The sequence below is a fragment of the Eptatretus burgeri genome, chromosome 10, assembly GCF_056783735.1.
Source record: "Eptatretus burgeri isolate ZD-2024b chromosome 10, Ebu_testis_v1, whole genome shotgun sequence".
Classification (NCBI taxonomy): domain Eukaryota; kingdom Metazoa; phylum Chordata; class Myxini; order Myxiniformes; family Myxinidae; genus Eptatretus; species Eptatretus burgeri.
Window position 1 is genome coordinate 35,211,873 of NC_140970.1, and position 20,917 is coordinate 35,232,789.

At 42.1% G+C, this 20,917-nt stretch overlaps 1 protein-coding gene across 1 annotated transcript in view; it reads right to left on the reverse strand.

Annotated features, from left to right (window-relative positions):
- Nucleotides 1-20,917, reverse strand: part of LOC147018306 (lipoma-preferred partner homolog) — an 84,329-nt gene that overhangs the window by 45,093 nt on the left and 18,319 nt on the right. Inside the window, exons 2-3 of the mRNA XM_085897847.1 lie at nucleotides 20,323-20,482; nucleotides 10,701-10,846 (exon numbers count right to left, since the gene is read on the reverse strand). Of these exons, the coding sequence (XP_085753973.1) occupies nucleotides 10,701-10,846; nucleotides 20,323-20,476 (300 nt within the window). The 5' untranslated portion in view covers nucleotides 20,477-20,482. The remainder of the gene's footprint in view (nucleotides 1-10,700; nucleotides 10,847-20,322; nucleotides 20,483-20,917) is intronic.

A 20,917-nucleotide genomic window follows, 5' to 3' on the forward strand; every position in this document is an offset into this window, starting at 1 on the left:
AAAGGTGCAAAAACAGATCCCTGTAACTACAGACCAATCAGCCTTCTCCCAATCATCAGCAAGGTTATGGAATCCATCATCGCTTCAGACATCAAATCCTTCCTCTTCTCCAATGGCTTGATTTCCAATCATCAATTTGGTTTCAGACCAGGTCACTCTACCCTGGATATGCTGCTACTGCTCTCCCATCATTGGATGGAGGTCCTCAATGCCAGACAGGAAATCCGAGCCGTATCCCTGGACATATCACGTCCTTTTGACACAGTCTGGCACCCTGCCCTACTCACCAAACTCTCTTCCCATGGTATTCATGGCCATCTCCACTCATGGCTCGCAGACTTCCTCTCCTGTCGCAGTCAACGTGTGGCCCTAAATGTAGTTCTTTCATCCCCTCTTCCTGTGCAGGCTGGAGTTCCTCAAGGTAGCGTTCTGGGCCCTGTTCTTTTTCTGGTTTTCATCAATGATCTCTCGGACTCTCTGGAAAATCCTCTATTTCTCTTTGCCGATGACTCCACCCTCTGCCATACCATCTGTCATCCCTCAGACCGGCAAGCAGCAGCTTCTTCGCTCACTGCAGATCTGGATAAAATCACAAACTGGTCCAACACGTGGAACATGTCTTTCAATCCAGACAAATCTCACACTCTCACTATGTCTCTTCGAAAGGACCGTTTACAAAACCCCCCCATCCACTTTCTCAACAATCCTCTGGAAGAAGTCTTTTCTTTCAAGCTTCTGGGTCTCACTATCTGCCATGACCTTTCCTGGAAAAGTCACATTTCCAACCTTGCCTCAAAAGCCAGTCGCCGACTGGGAATCCTCCGTCGTGCAAAGTCCTTCCTCGGCCCTCTTGAGCTCCTGACCACTTACAAAGCTTTTGTCCGTAGCCTGATGGAGTACTGCTCTCCCCTCTGGGCTGGTGCTCCTGCCTCCCACCTTTCTCGACTTCACGCTGTCGAAACCAGGGCTTTTAAGATCATTGGCATCTCCCGCAATGAAGCTGAGTCTTTGGGCCTCTCACTCAATCACCGCAGGTTGGTCGGTGGTCTTTCTGTCTTCTACCGACTCCTCTCCAGCCTTGCCCCCCTGCTCTCTCTGCGATTTGTCCCAACCACATTTCCACAGGGCGCTCAAGGTCCGCCAACAACCCCCTTCTGGTAAAACTACCAAAATCACGAATCACTGCTCACCTTCACTCTTTCATTCCTCTTTTTTCCGCCTTTGGTATAAACTTCCTCACTCTATTCTTTCCCATTCTTCCCTCCAGGCTTTCAAAACAGCTGTTCACCACCACCTCTTATCTTCCCCCATCCAAATCCTCGATCTTTTCTACCCCCGATAATCCACCCAAGCCCACTTCCTTCAATTCTCCTACTTTCCTTCCTGAAAGTCCCTGTAATGTCCATCTTCTCCTCGCCATGTTCCCCGTCCCATCCCCATCCCTCTCCCTTCCACAGTTCACCTGTGTCTGTTCCCCAATGTTTTGTCCCTTCCACTCCCGCCCCTCTTGTCTCATGCCTCCTTGCTGTGAGTTGTGTGCTTGCTCTCATACGAGCCCCGACCAAGGTATACAAAAAAAAAAAAAAAAGTTGAATTAAACTCCATGTGGGGAAGTTGTGGCTTGCCAGAGTCGAACTTCTCAGGCCGTTCTGTATCAAATAACACTTGTCCCATCAACTCGCTCTGTGTGTTCGGGACACCGTTATGAGCTAGGGACACCACAACTAACTGAGGTGTTAAGTACCAAGTATGACGATTGCACGACAAGATACAAACATCTGCTACACCACTGTCGTAATGTTTGTACAGGAACATGTCAGCCATGAACTTCAGATCGTGTCGTGCCGCAGATGTGCTAAGTGGACTCTGTAGGAATGTTTTAGCATAGAACAGACCTACGAACTTGGCCACTCTGTTTAAATACACTTGTTGAACATCCGATATCTTGAATTGGTCTTGGAGCAAAGCTAATTTGAGAAAATAGATGGCTTCCACCATCCACCTGGCATGGTGGTCACTGCTAATTCTTTGCGCGTCGTAAATGATCTAGCTGAAGGAGGAATTAAGCTAGTGTCTGACTTTATTCATTTGTGCAATGATGAGAAACAACGTCAAGCATTGCTGCAATACGTGGAAGAGCACAGGAAGCTTTACCCAGACAATACAAAAAAACGCTATATTCTCTATAAGATATCTGTGTGGTTGCTTGTTTGTTATGTTGTTATGTTGTCATATATGAAAACCATGTCGCTTAAAACATATTTTGTTGTTCTCATAATTAATTGATCATGCTCTCATTTGTCATTAATAATGTCTTTATGAAAACGCTACTACTGATATTCTGTAAATGCCTAACAATGTGCTGTGCAATAATTGTCAAAATATGGGATTTTCAGTGAAATTCCAAAATGGCAACCCCTTCTCAAAATGTTGGGACAACTTGTGAATAATATTTACGGGTACTAACTATCATACTGGTGCCTACTGAAGTGCATTCGGCCATCTAAAACACAGAGAAATATATATTTTTAAAATATTCAAAATCCATATTATTTCCAAAAATATGGATTTTTACTTAAATTTCAAAATGGCAGCCCGCGGTCAAAAAAGGCGGGAAAATTTTCAAACTTTGGTCGATCACCTAACTTCACAAGTGAAATCGATAGGCACATAGTGCTTCATTCCAGCAACTACTTTTGCAAAAGTGGTACACCTTAATCATCCGCCTGTAAGTCACTGGAATAAATAAATAAATAAAGATAACAAAGCCAGAGAACAAGTGGCAGAAGGAAATGGAAGTCGAGGAGTCACCAGGAGGTGGACAGAGGGAAAGTGAAGAGGTGACCGTGAGGGCACAGGGAGAGACTAGGTGGCAAAAACAGGGCTTGGAACAACAACATGGCATCGGAGACCCAGCGGCTGGGATGACGAGTGATGGAGGGAGGAGTAGATACGGACCCACTGCATGTCGAGGAACAGACCTGACTCATTGAAATGAACCAGGAGACACTTGCATCAGTAGGGGGTGGGAGAGGGTAAGGATGGAAGAAGTGGATAGTGATGAGCATAAAGAGGAAGGAGAACGACAACACCAAGGAAAGGATTAAGTGCAGGGAGGGGCAGATAATGATGGGCAGGAAGAAGAATGGCAGAATGAGGGAAAGGAAGAAGACAAGGAAGATGAAGAGTAGCATGAACTGGAGGAAAAACAAGCCAACAAAAGAGATGATGATGATACCACTCAAAGAAAGACCACAACTCTACAAAATATAAAAGAACCAAAAGACAAAAATACTGCTGAGGAGAACAAACACTGCACTCAGAAAAATCATACCAAGGTCAACCGGATTGAAGGAAATTAATACCATGAGCTTTGCTGCAGCATTGCACATTCAAGAAAAATTGACAGGCAAACATTGCCACATGAAAAATAAATCAGGCCCTACAGACAAAGACCATGTACCACCATGTAAATGGAGACATGAAATGGAGAACAACTGAGAAAGGAAACGGGACGAATGCAACAATTTGTATGTGTAAATGGTAGCCCGAAGATATTGAAGAATCCAAAAATAAAAATAAAAATATAAAGCAGAGGACAAAGACCTCGAGACAAAGGTTGCTGAAAAACTCAAAATCGAAATGATAGCAAGGCAGATTATAACACACAAAAATAAATAAATCGATATATTACTAAAACTCTCATCTTGTACTTATATATGTATGTATGTTTGTATGTTGCCGAAATACAGCCAAAACGGTACAGAATAGCGCAAAAACTTTCGGCCCACCTTACTCATCATTCTCGTGCGGTGTGCAGTATCAAGTTTCGTTAAAATCGGGCAAAGAAAAAAGTTATTAAAAAAAAATCAATTCCCGATTCAATCAAGTACTCTTCGGGAGTATTTGATCAATGCAAACAACCTCAGCGGTATAGTTCGCTGGAGCTCTTTTTTTTTTCTTGAAATGATTTTTTTTCTTCCATCAATTGCTGTCACAACGGGAACCCAACGGGTTCACGGGTCATGTAGGTAATAAATAACCAGAGTTAGTGTCAAAGCCATCCAATGCTCGCCTGTTTATACATTTATCGTTTTTAAAAGACGAGTCTAATAATTAATATTTTTTTATAATTCTCTAAAAAAAATTTTTTTTTGGGGGGGGGGGTTGGAAATCACTTAAAGCATGGAGAAATGCAAAAAAAAATATATATTTTCTCTAACAATTTTTTTTTGGGGGGGGGGACCAAGTCCAAAATCTAATGGCATGATCCTTGGACCATACCTAACCCCCCCCCAAGTTTCGTCGAAATCCTCATCACTTAAAACAAGTAGAAATGCAAAAAAAAGAAATCGAAATTTTGTTGAAAAAAAAGTTGCAAAAACATTTTTTTCTCTCACAATTTTTTTTGGGGGGCAGGGGGGGTTGGAAATCACTTAAAACATGTAGAGATGCAAAAAAAAAAGAAAAAATTGTCGAAAAAAAAGTTGAAATTTTTTTTTTCTCTAACAATTTTTTTGGGGGGCAGGGGGGGTTGGAAATCACTTAAAACATGTAGAAATGCAAAAAAAAAATTTCTCTAACAATTTTTTTTGGGGGGACCAAGTCCAAAATCTAATGGCATGATCCTTGGACCATACCTAACCCCCCCACCAAGTTTCGTCGACATCCGTCGAGGAGTTTTTCCGTAATACAAAAAAATTTAACATTTTCACGCTCACGCTCACACCAGGGGTATCGCTATAGCTCTCTGTTCTTTGAACAGGTGAGCTAAAAATGAAAAAAAAAAAAGAATCGGCCAACATCTATCAAAGAAAATAAAAATAAATAAATGAAAAAAAAACGCAGGTGAGTGACCTGAGAATATGTGGGGGGGGGGCACAGTAATTTTGTGCACCAACAGACATCGAAGCCAATACACCGGGAGAAGAATTTTTTTTTTAAATCACAGAACCATCAGAAAACATCCGTAAATGAAAATGTAAATAAATAAATGAAAAAAAAATGCAGGTGAGCATGGTAATTTTTGTGTGCTGATGGACTCAAAGCCAACACACCAGGAAAACTTACAGAACCATCAGAAAGCATTGAGAAATGAAAATATAAATAAATGAAACATCAAATGCAGGTGAGCGACCTGAGACAATGGGGAAGTGTAAGTATATATATATATATATATTTATATATATATATATATATATATATATATATATATATATATATATATATATATATAAATAAAAAAATATATATATAAATAAAAAAATATATATATAAATAAAAAAATATATATATAAATAAAAAAATATATATATAAATAAAAAAATATATATATAAATAAAAAAATATATATATAAATAAAAATATATATATCCGTTGGGTTCCCGTTGTGACAGCGGTTGCTAAAAAAAACATTCCAAAAAAAAAAAAATAAAAGATAGCTCCAGCGAACTATACTGCTGAGGTTCTTTACATTGATCAAATACTCCCAAAGAGTACTTGACTGAATCGGAAATTGATTTTTTAATATTTTTTTTTTTGTTGCCCGATTTGAACGAAACTTGATATTGCGCGTCAATGTGAAGAAAAAAAAAGAATGGAGAAAAGAAAGTCGAAGAAATTATTGTGCATTATCTTCTAAACACAATTTTATTTATTAATGAACACGGAAGTATCAGATCAAAATGGCGATGTTCATTTAGAGAATTATAAAAAAATATTAATTATTAGACCCGTCTTTTAAAAACGATAAATGTATAAACAGGCGAGCATTGGGTGGCTTTGACACCAACTCTGGTTATTTATTACTACATGACCCGTGAACCCGTTGTGACAGCAGTTGATGAAAAAAAAATCATTTCAAGAAAAAATAAAGAGCTCCAGCGAACTATACCGCCGAGGTTGTTGGCATTGATCGAATTCTCCTGAAGAGGACGTTACTGAATCCGGAATTGATTTTTAATAATTTTTTCATTGCCTGATTTGAACGAAAGTTGATACTGCATGACGCAGAAGAATGGCGAGTAATGTGGCCCTAAATTTTTTGCACTATCATGTACCGTTGTGGCTGTATTTCAGGAACATACATACATACATGATGAGAGTTTTTTATATATATATATATATATATATATATATATATATATATATATATATATATATATATATATATATATATATATATATATATATATATATATATATATATATATATATGAAACCGAAGCATATGGAGTGACCAGCACTCCCCCGATCTCCATAGGACATAGTCCTCCACTAAAGCGTCACTTCCAACCCAAGGGCCTCGGCCCAGCGACTGTCAAACAGACAAAGATTACATGGTCAACATCAGTTAATCAGTTGTTGTATCCACAGCAGATCATGTCTGTGGAGTTATATCGCCACAAACATCATCCACGGCGATGCTCACCAAAAGAGGCATGAGGTGCATCTGATGTTTAAACAATGAATTATGTTCATCATTGGTTAGATATTTATCAGTGTGCCACCCTGATGAGGGAAAATGAGTTCGGAATCTGGATAGGCAGCTGTGTTTAACATTTAACTAATGTTGACCATGTAATTTTTGTTTGACAGAAGAGTCGCTGGGCTGAGGCCTCTGAGTTGGAGATGACGCTTTGGTGTTGGACTATGTCTAATAGAGATCGTGGGAGTGCTCGTCACACTCCACATGTTTTGATTTACTCGCCGATCACATCACGTGCCTTCTGGTTGAATCGTTTGCATTCGCGGAAACAATCGTCTGCGTGGCAGACAGACGGTTGTCCTTTTCGGATTATGCGTTTTACCATGTGAGACATAATCCACGGCGATGCTCACTCTAACAGTCAGTAGGTGCATCTATTATATATAGCATGGTTCTTGGAAGTAGGATGAATGTGATTTATGTTCTAGTGTTCAAGTATATAATTCCATTTAAATAAAGGTTTGAAGACGTTGAAAGGCATCTAAATAGATTCTGTTTTACGCACTGTTACATCACCCTATCATGACACGTTACATTAGTTATTCATGCCTGTTTATATCCTTTACAACATCCTTAAAAACAATAAGTTTCCTGTTTGGAATGATTTTCAATTTTGTTTGACTGTCACGCAGGCAGACAGTGCAAAAATACTATCTCACTCCTCTCTGCACATGTGCGATCAGGATAAATGCAGAACCAATATACAGTAAAACGGCAAACTTGTCTTCGTATTCATGTTCAAAATAGAGCATTCGATTTAAGTAAGTTGTTCTTCGATCATGAACCAATTGCTTCACCCTGCTTGTGCGGGGTAACGAGAGAGTTCATGGAACACGATACCCCGCACAGTGTTTAAATATATCCAGGAGGGCCTTGCCATTCGTGGGGGATTAAATAATCGCCATGAACTGCAAATCCACAATGTGCAAACTTAGGGGGTAATGGGGAAATTAGAGTTTGGGACTGAACTTTAAAATTTGGCTAAACTGTACCCTGAATCAACATATGTGTGCATTGCTTTTGTGGTTTATTTTCCTGAATGAAAGAGTTATTAAGAACATAAAATATTATTTTTCTGTATTTTATTTCGTATGAAGGCTGTGGCTGCTGGTTGTATCATTGCTGGGAGCATGGCAGTGATATTGATGCAATGACCTGTTTCCAGTAAGCTGATACTTCTTTCGCCGACCTCGGAAGAATGACAGGACGAGTAAACCAACCTGGTGTTCAACGGCATAACAGGGACTCCAATTCATGACCCTAAGATCTTTTTTTTTTTTTTGTATACCTTGTCGAGGCTCGTGTGAGAGCAAACAGACAACACACAGCAAGGGGGGCATGAGACAAGAGGGGCGGGAGTGGGAAGGACAAAACAGTGGGGAACAGACATTAGGAGATCTGTGGAAGGGAAAGGGATGGGGCGGGGAACATGGGACATTACAGGGACTTTCAGGAAGGAAAGCAGGGAATTTGAAGGAGGTGGGCTTGGGTGGATTATCGGGGGCAGAAAAGATCGAGGATTTGGATGGGGGATGATAAGAGGTGGTGGTGAACAGCTGTTTTGAAGGCCTGGAGGGAAGAATGGGAATGAATAGAGTGAGGGAGTTTATTCCAAAGGTGGGGAAAAAAAAGAGGAATGAAAGAGTGAAGGTGAGCAGTGATTCGTGATTTTGGTAGTTTTACCAGAAGGGGGTTGTTGGCGGACCTTGAACGCCTTGCGGAAATGTGGTGGGGACAAATCGCAGAGAGAGCGGGGGGGGGGGGGGCGAGGCTGGAGAGGAGACGGTAGAAGACAGAATAGCATGATTTTTGAAACAAAACCGAATTAGGAACACACAGTAACATGCAGGTGATAAAATAAACAGTTAAAACGGGACAGATAACGACCAGAAACTTAACATAACTTTGAGATCGTCAGCAGAGAGCCCTGAAGGAGACCTGCCAATGCTCCAAACCCAGGACCAGAAGTCAATCTTAAGCTAGTCACCTTAACTATTAAGCCAACACCAAGCTTATTTTCCTATATTAAGAACATTTTAAAAAAAAGTTTATTTTCTTAAGATCATGAAACTTACCTTTAACAATAATAATGAAGAGATGATAAACTTGAACAAACAATGCGATGGTAATTATGATGGCGACAACAGACGAGTTGATGGAGATGATGATGTTGGAGGGTTTGAAGGGGCTTTTGTGTTAACAACCCATGTTAATTAGATGAATAAATATGGAAAATAGTTCGCCAACTCATGATTATTCGGCACATTGACCGCAATCCGCAAACCTTGCCTCAATAAATTGATCATGATGGAGCAAATCCATGACGGGGAAACGCACGAACGGCAACACCCTCCTGTACTTCAATAAAAAAGGGTTCACAGATCATTTGAAAAAAATAAAAATAAAAATCCGGAAGCAGTCTTGTACACCACCCACCTTTATACATTGCCATAAGATGACGTCACAGTTTAGGTGATGGAGGCTTTATTCATCACTACAGAATGCAGCATCATTCAATATATGTATGGTGTTGGCTTAATGGTTCGGGTGGTGGGCTTGGGATCCAAGGATCCTGAGTTCAAATCCCACCTGGCTGTTGAATTAATACCAGGTGGGGTTGACTCTGCCTGTCATCCTTCCGAGGTCGGCAAAATGAGTACCAGCTTGCTGGTATCCGTGTCGGACTGGCGACCTATCCAGGATTGTGCCCAATAGCCAAGGAGACTGCTAAAGCAGCACTTACACTCTGCACAGAGTATGGTTCCAATGGATGGATGGATCATTCAATATCGTACACAGCCATATATCAATATATAGCATGGTTATTGGAAGTGTTTTGAAGGTGATTTGTGTTCTTGGCTTCAAGTATACAGTTCAATTTAAATAAAGGTTTAAAGCATACAAATAAATAAATTCTAGGTTTTCCCACTATTTTACCCATAGTCTATTACATCACCCTTGCACATTAGTTCTATATGTCCTTAAAAAAGTAAGTTTCCTAGTTGGAATGATTATCAATTTTGTTTGAGTGCCAGGCAAATTCTCACTCCTCTTTGCATGTGCGATCGGGGCGAAGAGTCAAAGTACAGTAAAACGGCAGATTCATCTTCCTATTGATGTTCCGATTCCTGTTCAAAATACAACATTCCATTTAAATAAGTTGTTCCTCGATCAGAAACTTATCAGACAGACTGACGGACATGAACCAATTGCTTCACCCTGCTTTTCACTTTGCGTGTGTTTGGTACGAGACCAGGTCTGGAACCAAGAGTTGATACAAACCACTTGGTACCACTTCATTAAAATCGAGCCTGAAGCTCATGCTAATCTCAGAGTAAATCTCCATACCAGCTGCGGCTGCAGCCAAGCAGTTGAGGTAGGGGGGGTCTACACGTCATGCAGACAGCTTCTAAATGGATCAAATTAACCTGTCAATTTGTGCTTACTTCCATCAATGTATACCTTGAATGATTTATTTCATTACACCCAAAAGATAAAATTTCAACGAGGGTGAAGTCAATGGCAACAATTACAAATCCTCACTCTTCCCAACTAAAGAAAAGTGGAAAGATGGCAATAGGTTCCACCAGGAATGATCCAAAATCAAATTTTGAGTTAAAAGAAATCGTTTGTTTTGATGTCTGTGACCCTAAGTCCCTACTCCTTGGGTCATGAACCAGGGATCAAATCCAAGAAAGCGTTACATATTTCATGCATCCCCCAATGTTAACTGCATATAAAAAGTTGCACTAAAAAGAAAACATGTTTAAAAATGCCTGTAATTGAATTTTTGGGTATTTGACGTTTTGACCCCGATCCAGGATCCCTGCAGTGTGACCACTCCTTATTTTCATAAATGCCAAGGTGAGCCAATGAAAAAAGCCAATAATTCACAAGGTTTCGGAAAAGCGATGATAATAGAAAACCTATACGCCAAGAAAACCTATAGAAAACCAAGACGCCAAGGTGAACAACAAATAGCTAAGATCTTGTGAAAAAAGCCAAGGAGTGGTCACTCTGGGTCCCATGGGTCAAGGCCAAAAATGGCACTGCTCAAACCTTCTTGCCATGTAGTGATCATAACTACCAAGTTTGGTGAATTTCTGCACAACTGTTTAGGAGGAGATAGTGTGATGGACAGACAGACAGACCAATTACAATAACCTCCATTAAAAAAAACGTAAACCATGGGGATAATAAGTAAATATCTCACCTGCCCTTCATAGGGTAGGGTCCGTGGACCCTGTGTCCCATCCATTCCACTGTTTTCAGAAGTATCAAGACACACGGGAGGAGGGGGAGTAGGAAAGCTTTCAAAAGCTGCAGACAGATGTCCTTCCGGTAAGTGGGCCAAGTCACCTATAGAGGAAGTCAAAGATGAAATGGAGAAAAAGTTTCATTGAAAATGGCCTACCATTCAAAATTAAATGTTTGGGCAACTTTTTAGATGTCTACAAAATAATGTAGAGATACACATTTAATATTCATAAGCATATGCAACTACAAGCAGTGATATCATTTGGAAAAATCTGGATACAATCTCAATGTCATTGAAAGTAACATTTACAATCTTATGGTTGCATAATTTTACTTCTTCCAGGTAAATTCACCCAGCAAGCAAAACTTGGTTCAGATTAGATAATCTGCACCGCATTTTATAGTTCGATGCAGCTGAAATTGTGTGTTAATACAGTCATGGTCCTTTGTCGGAGAGGAAAAGAGGGGGAGGGTGACGGAGAAGGAATGGGAGAAAGAGCTCCAAAACATTACAACCACACAGCACTCATTGTTACAAACAAAACTCAAGACAGCAAGAAGCTGTCAAACTTCATTCTTCATTCAGATAGCCAAACAAATTATAAACATATCAAAACTTGTCAATTATTTTTGCAAAGCCCCCTCCCCCCCCCCTTTGCCAATTTTCCAACATTGAATCGGTCTATGTCGGGCTTATCCACAAAGTTCTCACCAAATTAGAGATAATGTAAACAGAGCAAGTACTTGTTTCAGCCCAAGGCCATTTACACGCTTGACCCAATTATGTGTTTCAGACATGCTGGAATGCAGAAAGTCATGCTAACCACAAGGAATATGCAAGACTGGCTGCAGTACAAAGCATATTGGGAGGGGGAGGGGGGAGTTTGTTTTGTAGAGCCAAATTACTACTAACTAGCAAATGCAAGAAATTACAGCAAGGAAACAAAAAACAAACGATCAGCAATACTCAATGGAATTGAAAAAAAGATTAAAAAAAAGATTAAAAAAAATAATAATAAAAAAAAACCTTTATAATTTTCAAATTCTCAATTTCTGTGAGAATCAAAAACACTGATCCCATGTTAAAAGCCAACCCCCCCCTCCCCCTACTCAAAACTCTAGAAGCAGAACAAACGTCCAGGACAAGGGCACGCGTGGACTATAGTGAAGCACAGGTTGATAGGGCATACAGCAAACGGTGAATAAAACAATCTGGGGGATTATACAACCCAGCTATGTTGGTCCAATGTTGGACTTGGTTGGCTATGTATGCACATTGCCAATGTTGGTTCAACATTGACTTTTAGACATAAAGACTCTGGCCTTGTGGATTCTGTCGATGTTCACCTAACATCGGGTGCAAGTCTACAAACTTAGCACAATTATCAAATAGACTTTGGCACAGAATGGTCACTGTTGGTCCAATGCATCTGTCCAGTTGGGAATGTTATAAAGTGAGAAGGGACGGGGGACCTCGTAATTTAAAAGTGAAAATCATCAAGCATTGAGAGTGGGCCAAATTGTTTTCCAAGGTTTTCTTTCTGATGCAAAAGGAATGTTTAAATCTCTGGATTCTAACCAATGTTCTTCAAAGATAAGTGAAGGAATCGTATAAAAAGCCAAAGGAATAACAATGTACTGTACTTTACTTTTTAATCTGGCCAACTGAAGTTGGGGAAATAAATCAGGAAACCATTTCTGGCTTTGTTTAGATGGAGGAAGTTCTCATTGAGAATGTGCACACAGAATTCTAGCCAAGGCAGACTAAAAGGAAAAACAACAAACCAAATAAGGTTCTGTGTGCTCAAAAGCACAAAAAATGAGCACACAATGTCCGATAAACTGCCAGGGGGTCGAAACGTGGTCGCCCCTTCTCAGGCCTCGCCCTCAACATCTCAGGCAGCACCACAATAACAATGGAAAAAAAATTGAACTACAATGTGGCTGCCAATTCAAGGTAAATAAAAAAAAATCTGGTGCTTTGTTGTACCACTTGCATTAGGTTCTTGAAGCAAAACATTAAAAGGTGCATGGTCAGATTTAAAAAAACAAACCAAAAACAAAAACCAAACAAACAAACAAACAAACAGCCCTTTGCTTCATCTCAAGGTTAAAATAATTCATCATCATAATAATAATAATAATAATAATAGGCAGAAATCACTACATGAGCCATGAACCCAACTGTACCCTTCCTACACTGTACAAAAAACTCCTCCCCCTGTATGTGCAGGAATTCAGTGCTGGCTCACGGGGAGGGCACGTGCATCCGGATGCAGGTTCTTGGCATTCCAAAGGAGCGGAAAAGAATTTTTAAAACGGTAAAGGGAGAAGGAGAAAGAAAACAAGAGAGAGGGGAACACAAGAAGAAGAAAAAAACAAACTCGAACACTACCAACCGTGTCGCCTCTTCCTCTGCGTGTGGGCACACCCGCCGCTGTGCGAAAGCAACCCGGAGATAGCAAGTAGTCTCTGGCTCGAACTATTCCCTTCTGGACCCACCCCCACGGCTCTCACCCCCTCTAGGGCTTTAGGATTCCAACCCATGTCCTAATAAGGGAATCTGACTAGAAGAAGGTAAGGCCGGACAAGAGCGAAGTGGGGATGTGTGAGCAAATACGATGGTTTGCGACATGTCAAGGCAAAGGGCTAACTACCCCTCTTCAGGAAAAATCGCTGCAGATAAAGCTTTACGTTTCATCCATTTAAAACATCTGCAACTCAACACTTGCCTTGTAGTAATCCCCTAACAATTTCATCACCCAGCACCCCTTACATTCCAAAACTGGAACAGCCCATGATGACGACTCATCACAGAGGATAAAAGTTTGGCAAGATCTCTGGTATATTAAAGCCTAATAAATAAATCATTTAGCTGATAAGAGCTACCAGGCCTCATCTAGAGTTTCAAAACTCCTACACCAGCATTCTTAATGACAATTGCATGTTGTGAATTTCAAACAAATGACTAGCTTTCAGCCACTGTGGGGATACAAGTCGGCTAGTGCTGCCAAAGCTGGGCTTGCATTTGTTTCAAATGGAGGAAATGCATACACTCAACTTGCATGCATCAATTGCAAGAGTCCATCAAATAAAACTTTATATTTCAGCCGCACAATTAATAGTTCAGCACAAATTACAGAAGAATGCAGACAGTCCAACTGAGGATGTAATGCTGAGAAAAATACAATCTCAAGCAAACAAATGAATTCCAAAGTATGCAACGATGTAGACAGTTATTCCAAACAGTCACAATATACCCATGGACTCAAACTCCAAAAAAAAAAAAATAGATTTTCAATTAAGCATCCTCCATCATACAACACTTCCCATGAAGCCAAACAAGGACAGGATATGCTCCAAATACATGCATGGTATATACAACAGCACCAGTACTTAACTTGCACAGTAAAGAGCACCTCACCGTCTAACCTCAAATGCCCCCTTACCTCCCTCTCTCACAACCAGCCACTGCAGAGACTTAATGGATCCCTCCCACCATTTTTTGGGAGACGTTTAAGAATTCCAACTCTACTCAAACTTTTGATTTCACCCTCTCCCTCCCCCACCCTCTTCCCTTTCACCATTCTGCTGCACCCATCCTGTTCTACTGCTAAGCTAAAACCCTTTTATGGCCAAAGACTCAACTCACCACCCCAGTCATGATTCTATGCCAATGTAACACAAGCAAAACATTTGCACCCACATGGAACACATCCCATGTGTCGTTTGACAACGTCTTCCATGGAGCCGAACTATACCCGTGGCAAATGGATGCAAATATGCAAATAATTTTTAGATACTTTAAAGATTCAAAATTAGCATGAATTATTTGTATTGCCATGGGGCAGTTTTATGACTAAACGATAAGTTGGCATGCAAGAAAAGCATTAAAACCACCAGCTCCAGCTTTGCTGCACCCATTTGCTCAAACTTGCAGTTTGGATGAAGGGTCCATTTTTGGGTTTTTTTTTTTTTTAACACAACATCACTTGACATCAATACACAATACGACCCTTGGACCAATTAGTCGTTTCATTTCATTTTAGACATTCCTTTCAAGCACTGGCACATTAAAAAAAATTGCAATCCCTCAAGTGCTCGGAATCAAGTTGGTTGCCATTGACAGGCAGTAAATCTCAAAGTTTTAGGTAGTCTGGTCTGGGTTCAGTCCCTAACCAAACTACAAAATTTCATCTTGGTGCTCCAGGCAAACTCAGTCCTTTAAAGGGGATAAAATCTGTGCATTCCGACTGTTAGCATTCACTTGTTGACGTTAGAGGGTGGAGACCAGGAAGGGAGGGGAGTGGGGAGGGGGAGGTGGGACTCTAAATAAATAAATAAAAAAAAGAGTAGACCACCCTTATGTAACTGTAGTGGTAGGCAAGCTTGATCAATAATCCTTCAGGTTGTTTGTTCAAATGTGGGTAAAAGCAACAGTATTAAAGCCCAATTAAATGCAGTAATATTGTTACGAATCTGGAAACCATGCACACTCAACATTCAGGTCCCAAAGTTAGTTATGCCGGTAAGTACGTGTGTAGTCAGGACCCCATCCTTTTGTTTAGCAGGAGGATTAAATATGTGCGTTGTGACGTCTTTAGTTAGGTTTTACATCTAACGAACCCTCCAACAAGCCATCTAACAACCAACAACCATCCCATCTGCATGACCCAACCTGCCCATCACGCACCATCACCACCCGTTGGCTGCTCGTACCTTGACTTGCCGAGAGGGGGCCTCACGGTTCCAGTCCTCGGCTCATAGTTCTTGTATGGCTCTTTCAGGGCAGACCCTCTTGCTCTGCGTGAGCGAGGCCACGTGGCGACGTGGAGAATATGGGGTCTCCGAATAGGGGCCATGGCTCCGCCCGGTAGGGCACGGCCGTAGGCAATGAGGGACGGACAGGGAGATGATTCTCGCCAAGGCCCCTCCCAGTGTGGGAGGACATATATCCCCGAGCAGACTCGGTTGTCGTTGTCATTGGCGCTGAGAGATCTGGAGTACTTGAGTGGTTACAAGTTGGTTGGGCTGGAAAGTGAGTGAACCTGCCTGTTCGTGGAGCCTTGGTGGGTCCCGTCCGTGACCCTGATCTCCGCCCTGGAGCTTCGATTGCTCCACGCGGCTGCCGCCACGAATCCCACACGTGCGGCTGGGACCTTCGACGACCCACAGGTGTCCATCTGAACTCTGATCCCCAGCTCGTCTCTCTCATTGGCTGGAGGGTCCAATAAAAACTCCGGGGTTTTTTTTCTTTTTGTGTGTGTGACTGCGTGTGGGCCCATCTTTAAGTAGAATTGAGTAAGTGCTTTGAATCATTGTAAATTCCTGCTCTGCATATTCGCTTCAAGTCTTGCCTCCTTGTCTTTTACTGTAAATAAATTATTAGAAATGTTCCCAGCTCGTTTCCGTCCTTTCTTTATTTGGTCCAGCATGGTCTGGGTCTGAGTTCAGACGGGGTTTGATCCCCGATAATCCTAGCCGGCACGGCTTTGGCAGTTTCCGCTCGGCTGCAACTGAACCGGAGTTGGTAGTTGGAACTCTACCGCAGTCGTTAGAGTGACCCAGTTCGAGAAAGACGTGCTGAGGGCGTGAGTCCCCAGTAGCAAAGACTGCGTGGTTATTTAGGTATATTGGGATCGAGACAATTAACCCTACACCACACGGTCGAAATATTGGCGTTTCACGGTCGATTAATCGACCCGCCGACTTCGGAATTATCCGGAGCGACTGCCTATAATTCCAGGGAGACTGCTGGGAGACGGCATAAACTTCCCCACCAAGCGGTCGTTCTCGCCACCGACCCCCAGCCCACAACAATATATACCGACTTGATCTGTTATCAAAATATATTGTTACGATTCCGGTTTCCAAAGGACACCAGTGTGAGGGACAAACTCCAAAGAGGACAGCTATTTTTCTCAAGGCAATGATCGCCAGTCACTCCAGAACTGCCAAAAAAAATGGATCCAATGCCAAAAAATCGTGTTCCCATACAAAAAAGCCTGAGCGGGTACAGTGCTGACCATCACGTAACCAATCTTAATTAGTTGGCTGAGCAAGACCAATGGTTACATAATTGTCTCAAGCACTTACCAAGCCCAAATAAACCTCAGTTGCCCTATGCTACAATCAGAACCAAAAGAATAGGTCAAGCCAAGCTTTTTAAGAACAGGCTTTGAGAAGCAAACAGGCAAGTACCTGTATTTATAAAGGAGGCAATGGTTCAATCAATCAAATATTTACGACATGCATCACATTTCCCATTAACCTTATGCGATATACCAGTCTTCAGAACCTTATCAGTCACTTAGGAGATTTACAATAACTGGCGCTGCATGCAACTTTTTTTTTGTATTCACTGTCGAGGCTCGTATGAGAGCTAACACAGAGAAACGCACAACAAGGGGAGCAGGAGACAAGAGGGGTGGGAGGGGGGAGGGGGCTGGGGGGAGGAAAAAAAAGTGGGTAACAGACATGAGATCTGTGGAAGGGAGAGGGATGGGGCAGAGGACATGGGGTAAACAAGATGGACACTACAGGGACTTTCAGGAAGGAAAGCAGGGAATTTGAAGGAGGTGGGTTTGGGGTGAATTAACGGGGGTAGAAAAGATCATGGTTTTGGATAGGGGAAGATAAGACATGGTGGTGAACAGCAGTTTTAAAGAACTGGAGGGAAGAATGTGATTAAAGAGAGTGTGGGAGTTTGTTCCAAAGGCTGTTAAAAAGAGGAATGAAAGAGTGAAGGTGAGCAGTGATTCTAGATTTTGGTAGTTTTACCAGAAGGGGGTTGCTGGCAGACCTTGAGCACCTTGTAGAAATATGGGGGGGGGGCATCTCTCAGACAGAGCAGGGGGGGGTGGCGAGAGGCCGGAGCGGAGGCAGCAGAAGACAGACAGACCACCGACCTGCCTGCGGTGAGAGTTAGAGACCCAAAGACCCAGCCTCATCGTGGGAGATACCAATGATCCTAAATACCTTTGATTCCACAGAGGGAAGCTGAGAAAAGTGAGAGGTGGGAGCACCGGCCCAGAGGGGAGTGCAGTACTCCAACGGGCTGTGGACAAAAGCTTTGAATGTCGTCAGGAACTCAGGTGTGCCAAGGAAGGATTTTGCCCAATGGAGGACGCCCAGTCGGTGACTGGGTTTGGAGACCAGCTTGGAAATGTGGCTTTCCCTTTGAAAAATCATGGCAGATAGTGAGACCCAGAAGCTTGAATGAAAGGAATGCAAGAGGATTATTAAGAAAGTAGGTGGGAGGGAGGGGGGGAGCTCCAGATGGTCCTTTCAGAGACACATGGTGAGAGTGTGAGATTTGTCAGGGTTGAAAGACATGTTCCACGCGTTTGACCAGCTTGTGATTTTATGCAGATCTGCAGTGAGCGAAGAGGCTGCTGCTTGCCGATCTGAGCGATGACAGATGGTACGGCAGAGAGTGGAGTCATCAGCAAAGAAATTAAGAGGATTTTCCAGAGAGGCAGAGAGATAATTGGTGAAAACCAGAAAATGAACAGGGCCCAGAATGCTGCCTTGAGTAACTCCAGCCTGTACAGGAAGAGGGGGTGAGAGAACTCCATTAAGGGCCACACGTTGGCTGCGACAGGAGAGGAAGTCTGTGAGCCATGAGTGGAGGTGTCATAGGAAGAGAGTTTGGTGAGCAGGGCAGGGTGCCATAGCACATCAAAGGCAAGCGATATGTCAAGGGAGATGGCCCTGATTTCATGTCTGGCATTGAGGATCTCCATCCATTGTTGGGAGAACAGAAGCAGCATATCCAGGGTAGAGAATGACCTGGTCTGAATCCAAGTTGATGATCGGAAATGACAAAGATTTAATATCTGAATCGATGATGGATTCCATAACCTTGCTGATGACTGCGAGAGGGCTGATTGGTCTGTAGTTGCAGGGATCTGTTTTTGCACCTTATTTCTGTAGAGCAATAATGTTTGCCGATTTCCAAGCAGATGTTGGATGACATTGAGCAAATGAGAGGGTGAATAGAACAGAGAGGGTGGGCAACAGCAGCAAAGCAGGTTTTTAGGACACGTGGGCTGATGCTGTCTGGACTGATTGCAGAATCTGAATCGAGGTTTGATAGCAAGCTCTCCACCCTATCAGGAGAAAATCTGGGGAAAAGAGATAGGGTAGGGGTGAGGTAGTATGAATGAAATAAAACTGGGGTTGTGTGCCATGCCCCTCCTACACCTTGTGTCAACCCAGTTTAGCTAGCACCTCTAATTGTTAAGACTGATGGGATGAGTGTCCAGATCCCTCATGCTCTGCTCTCAGTTCCTCCTCACTGGCACCTATGTGCTGCACTCTGTGCATCTATAGCATGAACCTGATGTAGTTTTAGCAGGAAACGCCAGATGTGTGCGAGGTTACTAGGTGGCACAGCCTGATGAACAGGACTTGAAGCAAAGGTGCGAAAGGACAAGAGGTGTTGAATGTGCAAGTAATAAAGGTGCGAGAATGAGAAAAGTGAATAAAGGAATGAATGACAAGAAGAAGGAGAGGTTAATAAAAAATGCAGAGATGAAACCGAACGGATGAGTATGCGCTGTGCGAGATGCGAAACCGCAAGACGGTCAAGGCTGGCTGATAATTATGGTTCGTACCACTCGTTCCTCTCAAGAAAAGCTCTCTGGATCTCAATCACTCCCTTCTTCACCATTTATCGGAATATTGACTCACCACGCTGCCCCCCCCCCAAACCCATTACTTATGTGATAAGTAATGTGGGAAATGGATGAAGGAAAGTGTGTGGAATAAGAAAAGGACACATGGGATTTATAACGACACACTTGCAACGCAACCTAAATCTTGTGAAACTACCTAAATCCAGGATCACTGTTCACCTCCACTCATTTAGTTTCTTTTTTCATGCCTGTGGAACCAACTTGAACTTTCCTTTTCAATCTCCTTCTTCCCTCCAAGTCTTCATGACAGCTGTTCACCACAATCTCAGATTTTCCCCAATCCAAAACCACATTTCCGACCCTTGTCAACCAACTCAACCCCAATCCCTCCTCCATCCAAATTTTGAGCTTCCCATCCTTGGAGTTTCCTTCCGTATCCATCTTGTCCACCCCATGCATCCTCTCCTGTACAATATAACATCAGGAGAATATAATCCATCAATCCATCAAGACCATACTCTGAAAAGAGTGTTGGTGCTGTCACCGACGTGACGGAGGTAAATATACCAAGTGTGATCATAAATGGAGGTCAGTGACTACTGTACAACTCTTCAATAATCGCCAAATGCTCTTATTCACACCATTAATGATATAATTTGGTGAGCCAAGTCTATTTAAAGTGATCAAAGGCTGGTGAAACTTCAAGCAATGCTTGTACGTCAACACAAATCACATACAGAATTTTAACCTTGGTCAAGAGATTATGTGCAGAGACAGGAATGCCAAACAGGTCAAACTAGCTCTTCCTTGAGCCTCAATCATGTATACAAAAACAATAAAACAACAACATTGTATCCATTGCCACTTCTGGTGGTAAATCTCATTATCAGGGAATAGGGTTTGGCACTTTTGTGTTCCTCCCCTTCTGCAAAATAATACCTTTTGCAGTGGAACGAGTTTGTGTTGGAGCAGCACCAACACCATAAGGGTTGAACTTGGGCTTAGGAGCAACAGGCGGTCCAGGCTTGGTTGGAGAGGATGGAGGCATGTTCTTGTAAAGAATCTTACCCTGAATCCAAGAGGGGGCAGCCATTGTTATCTGCAAGCACAGAAACAATGCGAATTAAAAAAAAAAGGAGATTCAAAATGGAACTTTGTCATGCAGAAAAAAGGGTTAATTTTATTTATTGCAAATACCTGAATGAGTAACTCATCTTGGTACATCTAAAAGTGCTTACAGCATGAATAAATAAAAGATCCAAATAATGAAGCAATCCATCCATCATAAATTTTCTGTTGTGCATACAAGCAAGGAAAAATCCAAATAAATAAATAAATAAACATATACAGTATCTGTATATTAATACTGAAGGACCAATTTTGTGCTCCTCCCAGCGGTCGCGTCACGTTTTTCTCGGTACTGTGACCTGGACTGAAAGACACCGTACCTGTAAGAGTGCATCGCACATAGTGACAATAGTCAACTTTCAACTCTGAAGCAGAATAAACACTTTTCGTTGAGACGGGGGCAAGG